General features: G+C 35.8%; 1 protein-coding gene across 1 annotated transcript in view; it reads left to right on the forward strand.

Annotated features, from left to right (window-relative positions):
- LOC107751902 (triple functional domain protein-like) overlaps nt 1-10,595 on the forward strand; it is a 162,369-nt gene that overhangs the window by 146,824 nt on the left and 4,950 nt on the right. The window contains exons 50-58 of the mRNA XM_016567674.1: nt 238-863; nt 2,686-2,933; nt 4,198-4,336; nt 4,465-4,492; nt 4,606-4,768; nt 6,444-6,565; nt 7,016-7,088; nt 7,220-7,420; nt 7,578-7,716. Of these exons, the coding sequence (XP_016423160.1) occupies nt 238-863; nt 2,686-2,933; nt 4,198-4,336; nt 4,465-4,492; nt 4,606-4,768; nt 6,444-6,565; nt 7,016-7,088; nt 7,220-7,420; nt 7,578-7,716 (1,739 nt within the window). The remainder of the gene's footprint in view (nt 1-237; nt 864-2,685; nt 2,934-4,197; nt 4,337-4,464; nt 4,493-4,605; nt 4,769-6,443; nt 6,566-7,015; nt 7,089-7,219; nt 7,421-7,577; nt 7,717-10,595) is intronic.

Raw genomic sequence — 10,595 nt, forward strand, 5'->3', positions numbered from 1 at the left:
ATATATATATATATATATATAGGTCAGTGGCCTTTGGCTCGGTATTGTTGGAAGAATTCGGCCCTCGGCGAAAACTAATTGACGAACCCTGGCTTAACCTATGTTTTTGAAGTTTTTGTTATTGTTCGTATCTTTACTATTATACTTGACTTTTAACACTACTGTATATCCACCTAAGAAAATGTCTTTTATGACTGGGTTATAGTATTTAACACTTGCCTCTTGTTGTCTTCTCAGCACTGACTTCACCCATTGAATACCAACGGAACCATGTTGGGGCAAGCGGTCTGGGTGGACCCAGCAGCAGTGGACTTCCAGGGGGTAGCAGCAGCTCTGCCATGGGTCCCAGCTGTGGCTCTCGGTCCCGAGCTTCCCGAATCCCTCAACCTTCTTCTCGTCTCCCCCAGCCAGTGCAGCATCACCACGCCCCCGCCCCAGATGACCGCACTTCAGGTACGTGTCCTCTTCCTGACCAGGACCTAAACGGTGAGGTCCCTAGGATGCGGGTTCTGGAGAGTACCTTGAAGGAGCTACGCGAGGATACCCAATCAGGGACACCCATTCCAAGAGCCACAGTCGCACCCCTGTCTCTTCCCCTAACAAAGCCCCATCTCAAAGTCCCCTCACCCACTCTCTCCCCCTTAAATCCTCAGAACTTTACAGTCCAGAAAGGCTCCCCATTTTGGGCCTCAATGTCAGTCTCGCCTACTGGCAGGCCTGGCTCTTACACAGAGCAGAGTGACACACTGAGTCGCAACCAGTGTCAGACTCGCAGGCACTCCACCCACAGTAAGGAGTTGGACCGCATCAGTACTTGCTCTTCCACCAGTGAGCAGTCCCTGCATTCAACTCACAGCAATGGGGTAAGAGCCAATCTCTAGCTCCTGGCTTCAGTGAGACCTAGTCCTGCTTCACCTCCACCTCCGGCTTCATACTAACCCGCTGGGGTATATGTGCGTTGTCCTGGAACTAAAAGAGGATTCTCACAGGCTGTTGTGGATGTTAACTGGCCTGGTTTGACTGTGCTGAGCAACTAACAACGTACACTGTTAACCAGGATAACTCCTTGAGAGTTTCTCAGAAACTCTGTACATCCGTTGACTATCTCTGCTGATTATATCTGCTCTGAACTGGCAGGATTTTCTTTGTCTAACTGCCTGAGAAGACCTAATACGCAAGCATTGGGAGCACATAAACCAGCCAACTAACAATTACTAACTCTTTTTTCTTTTTAACCTGCTTACGGCTTTTTTACAGTTTTCAAAAATGCTTTTTGGGATATTCTGTTTATAAGCATATTGTGGGGTGTTAAAGGCCCCATACAATCCTGTGCTGATTTGTTTACTATTGAAAAAGGAAGTTGGAGTGAGACATATCAAGGGGCTTTTCCTTTTTTTAAATAGCAAATAGGCTTTATTTGCATCAGAAGCCAGTCTGAAGTAGGCATGGGCCGGTATGAGATTCTGACGGTATAATCTTAGATAAAAAAAATATCACGGTTTCACGGTATCACAGTATTGCGATTACAGCTCTAAAATATGTTATTTTTAAATGTCTGGGTAAAAAAACAACTTTTTTTCCCACTGAACACATTTTATTTTTAAGAAACATATAGAACATTTTGGAACAGTAAACATGTCAGGCTAAATACTTAGAATGAATAATTAAATTCTTCTTAATTAAATGCAGTCACTTAAGTGAGCCTAAACCTGCAGCTCAACAATAATCAGAACATAAATAAATTATTTTCTGTAAAAAAAAAATCCCTATAAATGAAAAAAATGCAGTCACTTAAGTGAGCCTAAACCTGCAGCTCAATAATCAAAAATATAATCAAAACATAGTTTCTGTAAAAAATAAAATAAAATAATTTATTAAAAAATGCATGCATAAATCTGCAGCTCAACAAGGTTTTTGGAGACATGCTCTCTTTCTACACATGCATAGGGGTATAAGGGGGAGCTATATTCTCATTCTAGAGAGCATTTTATTGGACAAAACATTTGGGTACGCACATGAGTGCATCAGCATATTTTGTCTGTTCCCTGGAAGAGAAAGACTGTACATTTTAAAATCGGATATTTCTGTTCAAATATATCAGCTTTTAGCAGTCCACTAGCATATAGATGGTTTTGAAGTTAAAAGACCACAAAACTCCAATGTTGATTTCGTGGGGTCTTTAAGGGCGTTAGATTTCCTCATTTAACCAACAGTCTTAAGGGGTAATCACACTGAAAGCAATTTGCAGCAACAAAGAGGCCAGAAGTCGTTCATTTTTAATGAGAGTAAGCGATTAGAAGCAACATGAGCGATTGAGACCGCTGATGATGTGACAGAGTTCAACATTGAGGCGACTGTCAGTGGGAACATAGACATTTGAGCTCACGCCATCCACCTCATGATACACTGAACCACAGTACAGCGTCTAGACAACCATCAGCAGTTTAACTGTGAATGGTCAGTGTGAACGACTCTTTAGTGTAACTCGGAAGAGGATCTTGTAAACTAAAACAACTTTCCTTTGTAAATCTTTTCCTAGAACTGCTCTCGCTTGCTTTATCCTTGCTCTCTGACATGTCCAGCTCACTAAATGTCTTCAACATACTCCATTTACAGAAATTCTTAATCAAATATAAATAATGTAAAAGTTGCTACTCTGATGTTTTGCTATGTTTCTGCTTTTAGAGTGAAAGTAGCAGCAGCAGCAGTGTGTCAACCATGTTGGTGACCCAGGACTATGTGGCTCTAAAAGAAGATGAGATCAGTGTGTATCAAGGAGAGGTTGTGCAGACATTGGCCTCTAACCAGCAAAACATGTTTCTAGTTTTCCGTGCCGCCACAGAACAAGGCCCAGCAGCCGAGGGCTGGATCCCTGGCTATGTTCTGGGGCACACCTCCACCATTATTCCCGACTACCCTGATGGAACCCTCAAGTGAGGATTGGTTATTAATTGTTATTGATTATAGATTGACTGATTAGTTACTTCTAGAGTGAAGCAGGAACACATGGGTTGACCTTTGCAATTTTTGTTATTCATACAAGCAACAGATTTCTATATTTTATCCATGTTGCTGTCTTTTGCATGTTAACGTGCTGAAAATTACTAGCTGCATCAGAAATAAATAAAACTATTAGTTAAAAAAAATTAAATGATAGATATATGATATGATATATGATATGATATGATATGATATGATATGATACGATACGATTTGATATATGATATGATATATTTTGACAATGGGTCCTGCAGCAACACAGCCTCAAAACCCATTATCCTTCCATATTATATTTTAAAATTTAAACAGGATACTCAACATACATGTCAAATGGCACTTGATTGTATTCATAAGGAATCGACTGGGTTTTGAAAACATTTAAATAATAATGAAAAAAAAAATATTACATTTTTGAAGCTTTCTTTGGAATAACCCATACAGCAAACGATAAATAAATAAATTTATATTTATTTAAATTCATGAATAAATCTTCAAATATATTTAAAAATATACAAAAATTGTCAAAAAAAAAAAAATTTGCTAAAATATGCTTTAAAATATATTTGCGTAAATATATATTTTCTACCAATATATTTTTTTATATTTTAAAAATATAAATATATGAAAAAAATACATTTTGCACTATATATTTCAATCCAAGAAAATACATTCACGTATGTCACATCATATAGCACATTTGAATAAAATTAAATCATAAAATAAGCTTATAAAATAATAATAATATAAATAATCTTATAAAATAAGCATTATTCAATTATTAATGTAGTTTTGATCCATCCACATTCGCATTTACCCTAAATGTAGGCTACTGTAAGATTGGAAATGTATTTGGTACAAAAATTTGGTATAGAAGGGTTGAAACTAAATATATACTCTATATCAAAAATTTCATTGAGCTTCTCTGTTTACAGCATATATTTAAAATATATTTTTGTCAGAATTTTTTTTGCCATATGGGAATGTGCACTGATAAACTGTCAAAATTAGATGTGTATTAAGAAAGTTTATTAAATATGTAAGTTCATTTAGAGTTCATGTTAACCTTAAATTTAGGCTGCAAGTGTGAAAGAAGACACCACCGTTTTTAAAACAATATTGACTGCTTGTTTGTTGTCTAATATTTATAATCTAGCTGTGAATTAGCTCTCTTAAAACAGTGCTATATTTGTCAATCAGGAAGTCCTCATCGTGGCACACAGCTCTACGCATCAGACGAAAGTCCGAAAAGAGAGAAAAAGAGGGAAAGAAGGAGAGCAAACCAGAGAATGGCTATCGCAAGTCTAGAGATGGACCAGCAAATAAGGTTTCTGTAAAGGTACTGCCTTAACAGTCTAACGATTCATTACGTAATCATTACTCATTATGAAATTTCATGGTTATGACCATTTCTACATATGAACTTTCAGTTATTACATCATTGCTAATTATCTTTTTTTTTTGCAGCTTTTGAATCCCAACTACATTTATGATGGTTAGTAAAAAATATTGTTCTTTCGTTCTTGGAAATCTCTCTGCATAGAATAAATTGTTCTTGTGTCATAATGAAACAGCCAAATGACTAAGTTTCTGATTTGTTCGCAGCAGTTCCCCCAGAGTTTGTGGTCCCCTTGAGTGAGGTGGTGTGCGACAGGGGCGACAGTGTAACTCTCCGCTGTAAGATCTGTGGGCAGCCCAAAGCCTCGGTCTGTTGGAGAGGGCCTGACCAGAGCACTCTCAGCAATGGTGGAAGATACACACTCACACACAGGTAAAAAACCAGGACACAGACATCATTGTACATGTCATGCACTTATACAGACTGCAGGGGGCACTTTTGCTTTATGGTTTCCGATCGAGTTTGAACAGTCATTTTGCTACTTTCATAACTGTTTACTGAAAGAAACATTTTGCATGCAAATTTTTCTGAGAAATTGTGTTAATGTTGTTCACTGACTACATTTGGTAGCATTTGGTTATTTGGACAAAAACTAAATTCATTTAGTTTCACAATTTGTCATTGCTATTGGATAGATGAACTTAATCTCTCATCTTTGCACAATATCTGATTTCCTTTGTGAGCAAAATTCCTAATTACATATTTGAATTGTAAAATTGAATCGCTAAATAATATATATATTATTTAATATAAATAAATAAATATATGTATTATTTATTTATGGCATATTCTCACCAAAAGTACTGTTTTGAGCCATGTGGCTCTTGATTCAAATCTACATGGCTCGAACTGTTAATTTTGGTGAGAAATTATAAATATTTTATTTATTATATAAATATTTTTCTACTTTTGGAGCTATGGTGTGCCAACTTTGTTTTCATTGTTTGTTATTTTTTATGGTTGAGCACCTTCGTTGAGCTCCTAGATGTGCATACTTTTTGTAAAAATGTGCTGAACATTAAAATGTTGTAAGTTCACACACACACACACAAAAAAAAACCTAAAGTATTTTAATTAAAAAAGAATTTTGGTTATTTTACAAAAATAAAAGCTTAAAAAAGTTGTAAAATTAAAAAAAAAAAGTTAAATATATTAAGTAAAAATGTACAAATATTTAGTAAATAAATAAGTTTATTTTGTAAATAAACTAAAAACATAAAAGAATACATTTACAGGGTAATGTACTATCAGCTAGTTTTTAATCACAAAATAAACCCTGACAGGGTGATCTGGACTCCGATGTGAAGCATCTTGTATCATCCACAAGTGGTTTCTTTTCTGATAATGTCTCGCTGTCTGTAAATTATTTTGTACATTTGTGTGACTTACCAATTAAATAAGTGAAATGCTTTAATAAATGAATGTACATGAAATATTGAGTTGAAATTTGAGTGGAAAGTTTATTTTATTTAATTAAATAGTTTTCTTCTGTGAGAATTATTTATATTGCATGTGAGATCAAATTGGCTTGGGACAACATTCAATATATAATTTAGTGGTCATTATACATTATATACATTATGTTGGTAACACTTTACAATAAGGTTAATTAGTTAACATTAGTTAACTACGTTAGTTAACATGAACTAAGAATGAATAATACTTCTACAGCATTTATTCATCTTAGTTAATGTTAATTTCAACATGTATTAATGCATTATTAAAATCAAAAGTTGTGCATGTTAACATTAGTTAATGCACTGTGAATTAACATGAATTAACAATGAACGACTGTATTTTCATTAATTAACATGAACTAAGATGAATAAATACTGTAATAAATATATTGTTCATTGTTCTTTCATGTTAGTTAATACATGAACTAACAGTAACTAATGGAACCTAATTGTAAAGTGTTACCATTATATTTTATCTGATGATGTATTCCAGGAATCCATTTTTTTAAAATAGACTATGCTGTACATTTGTGTTTTGATACATTACAATTTATACATTTTTGTCACCTAATTGTTTACTTTTTGTTCAGTGAGACAGGGGAAGTGACCCTCCGAATCTCACCTGCCATTTTGGACGACAGCGGCACCTACACCTGCATCGCCTCTAATGACGTGGGCTCAGTGACATCATCAGCCTACCTCAGGGTGCTTGGTCAGTTGAGTTTCAGTTAACACTGCTCAAAACAAAAATTGGTCCCACTTTATATTAAGTGGCCTTAACTACTATGTACTTACATTTAAATGAATCATTTTGTACAATGCAGTTATTGTGTACATACATGTTTTTACATTGTACTTATATTTTTAAAATACCTGCATGTAATTACATGTGTAATTACATTCATAATTACACTGTTGACCCATCCCTGACACCTTAACCCACCCTTAAACTTACCCAGACCACCAAACCTGTCCCTAACCTTACCCGTATCCCACCTCAATAGCAGCAAAAGTGTTTTGCGATACAATATGAACACAATAAGTACACTGTACTTATTTTTTTATGTAAGTACATAGTAGTTAAGGCCACTTAATATAAAGTGGGACCCAAAAATGTGTAATAGTAGTCGAGTCAAGTCACCAACGTTGTTGTTTTTTGTAGGCACTTCCTGTGACGGGATCCTCTGGAAGGATAACTTTGAATCCCTCTACACTGAAGTCATGGAACTGGGGAGGTACTGTACGAATGAAATGTTCTAACATTCTGAATGAACTAAATGTAGATATAAAATAAAACACAGTCATGTATCTCTATGAATAGCTAACATTTTAAACCAGTTAATGTTTCATTTCTGTCTGTCTGTAGAGGCAGGTTTGCCGTCACTAAGTGGTGTGAGCAAAGAGGAAGCAGGCGATCAGTGGCCACTAAGCTAGTAAATAAGAAGCTAATGCGTCGAGAGCAGGTGGTTCAAGAGCTGGGTGTCCTACAGTGTCTTCAGCATCCTCACCTGGTGAGTCTGCTGGATACCTACGAGACCCCAGCCAGTTACGTTCTCATCCTGGAGATGTACGTGAACTTTTCTTCTTTATCTGTAACAGTATATTCCCACACATAATGGCAATGCTAATGATAATACCATTCATTTAAGACTGATGGAAAGTGTTTTTTTTGGGGTAACACATTTTGTCATGACACATTTTGTTGTTGTTTTTTTGCACATCAGTGCTGATCAAGGTCGTCTCCTGGACTATATTGTTAGCTGGGGGAACTTGACAGAAGAAAAGGTGTCTCTTTACCTACGGGATATTCTCGAAGCTTTACACTACCTTCACACATGCAGGATTGCTCATCTTGACTTGAAGGTGGGTTTTCCCATAGAATTTTTCTTAATAAATTAGTTGATCATTTGTGGAAGTAAGATACCCAGATGGCACACATATGTAATCATACGTCTTGACCGGTGGTTCTCAACTAGTGGACCGGGACCTACTAGGAGACCTCAGCACATTTCCAAAAGAGCCACAAGATGGCTTAAAATGATTTAAATTAAGACAAAACGGCCAATAAAATACACTAAAAAATGGTGTCAAATTTATTTTGTAACCATATACACTGAGAAATTGCTTGGAAGTTTTACAAATGAGAGAGAGACTGAAATAGTATTTTCTTGTAAAGCATACTCCCATAATCTTTGTTTGATTTGCCATTTCAAAAGATTTTATACAGTGAAAGCTAAAACACCTCAAATCAAGACATATTTCTTATTTTAATGTCTTCACTCAACAACTGTCATTTTTATTTAAGAACCAGGGGATCCTGAATATTTTAAAAGATGTAAAAGTGGATTTCTAGTCATGGAGAAGTCATAGAAATTATTATAATGAATGTCATTTTTGTTTCAGTTATGTTTATCTCTAAAATATTGCATCAGGCAGAAATAGCAGAGAAACTGCTAATTGTGAATTTAAAAAAAAAGTAACACCTTTTCCCGTTATCACAAACGATTGGAAATAGAATGTAAATGTCATTAAAAAGTGTGAACTCTTAAAATCATACATTTCCTGAAATGTCTGTTTTTGAATATAGTTATTTACAAGTATTTTACATTTATATTTATTCATTTAGCAGACACTTTTATCCAAAGACTAACAAATGAGCAATACAAGTGATTCATCTTAATAACATGAGAAGTGCTAACAATACAAAGTTTCATACATTGTCTAGAATAGTACAGACTAGAACAGGGAAGGATTTAAGTGTTGTTTTTGAAGAGTTAGCAGGATGCAGTAAAGTGCTTATGTAACTCAAAAAAAAAAGAGAAATGCGAGTGGCTCAAATCGAAACTGCTGCAGGACAGCTCGGCTCTTACGCACAAATATATATATATATATATATTTTTTGTTATACAGTATATAACAAGCAATAAAAGTACAAATAACAAATAAATACAAATAACTATAAAATACAAATAACTCTTCCTGGTGACAGCTTTCATTCTAAATATAAACAATAGCACAAATAAATCCTTCCCAGTGGAAAATATTAATCTAAATAATAGAAACAGGATATTAAGCAAATATATGAATCGATGCATTGATGACTAACAATATGATGTATCAATACAACATATCAAAAATCTAAATATAACTAATATATCTATAAGATATAGTAGAAGACTAGCTTGACTTATGAAAAGAGGTCAAATTGCCACTGAGCTGTCATCATATATTTTATCAATTTTAATTGTTTTTTAATTGCTTTATTATTATTATTTAATACAAGGAGTACCTAATTTTGTTGTGTATATCCTAATGGCCCTTGGAGTCAAAAAGGTTGAGAACCACTGATTTAGATGTCATATTTAGAGTGTAATAGAATACATTTGCTGAGATGAATACAATATGCTGAGATGTCCCTATTGGATGTTATAAAACATTCTGTAAATTTAGTATAATGCTTAGAATACATGGAAATATATTTAATGTTTATCAGACATTTGTGAATAAGAATGAGTGAAGTAAATAAGAGACTTAAAATAGATGTATGATGCATCGACCAATGTGTTATTAAGGGAAATAAACAGAAAGATTTGCTAATTTAGTTGTATAAATTACTGTTTATATCATTCTTATGAATGAATGAATATATATATATATATATATATATACAGGGGTTGGACAATGAAACTGAAACACTGGCCAATATAGTGTTGGCGGTTTCATGGCTATATTTGTGCAGCCTGGTGGCTAATCTTCACTGATTGCACATTCCACCAGTAAGAGCAGAGTGTGAAGGTTGAATTAGCAGAGCAATAGCACAGTTTTACATAAACTATTGCAATGCACACAACATAATGGGAGACATATCAGAGTTCAAAAGAGGACAAATTGTTGGTGCGCGTCTAGCTGGCGCATCTGTGACCAGGACAGCAAGTCTTTGTGGTGTATCGAGAGCCACGGTATCCAGGGTAATGTCAGCATACCACCATGAAGGACGAACCACATCCAACAGGAGTAACTGTCGACGCAAGAGGAAGCTGTCTGAAAGGGATGTCCGGGTGCTAACCCAGATTGTATCCAAAAAACATAAAACCACAGCTGCCCAACTCACTGCAGAATTAAATGTGCACCTCAACTCTCCTGTTTCCACCAAAACTGTTCGTCGGGAGCTCCACAGGGTCAATATACATGGCCGGGCTGCTATAGCCAAACCTTTGGTCACTCGTGCCAATGCCAAACGTCGGTTTCAATGGTGCCAGCAGCGGAAATCTTGGGCTGTGGACAATGTGAAACATGTATTGTTCTCTGATGAGTCCACCTTCACTGTCTTTCCCACATCCGAGAGAGTTACGGTGTGGAGAAGCCCCAAAGAAGCTTACCACCCAGACTGTTGCATGCCCAGAGTGAAGCATGGGGGTGGATCAGTGATGGTTTGGGCTGCAATATCATGGCATTCCCTAGGCCCAATACTTGTGCTAATGGGCGCATCACTGCCAAGGACTACCGAACCATTCTGGAGGACCATGTGCACCCAATGGTTCAAACATTGTACCCTGAAGGTGGTGCCGTGTATCAGGATGATAATGCACCAATACACACAGCAAGACTGGTGACAGAGTGGTTTGATGAAGATGAAAGTGAAGTTGAACATCTCCCATGGCCTGCACAGTCACCAGATCTGAATATTATTGAGCCACTATGGGGTGTTTTGGAGGAGCGAGTCAGGAAACGTTTTCCTCCAC

The sequence above is a fragment of the Sinocyclocheilus rhinocerous genome, unplaced genomic scaffold (assembly GCF_001515625.1).
Source record: "Sinocyclocheilus rhinocerous isolate Xijiao unplaced genomic scaffold, SAMN03320098_v1.1 scaffold752, whole genome shotgun sequence".
NCBI classification, from domain to species: Eukaryota; Metazoa; Chordata; class Actinopteri; order Cypriniformes; family Cyprinidae; genus Sinocyclocheilus; species Sinocyclocheilus rhinocerous.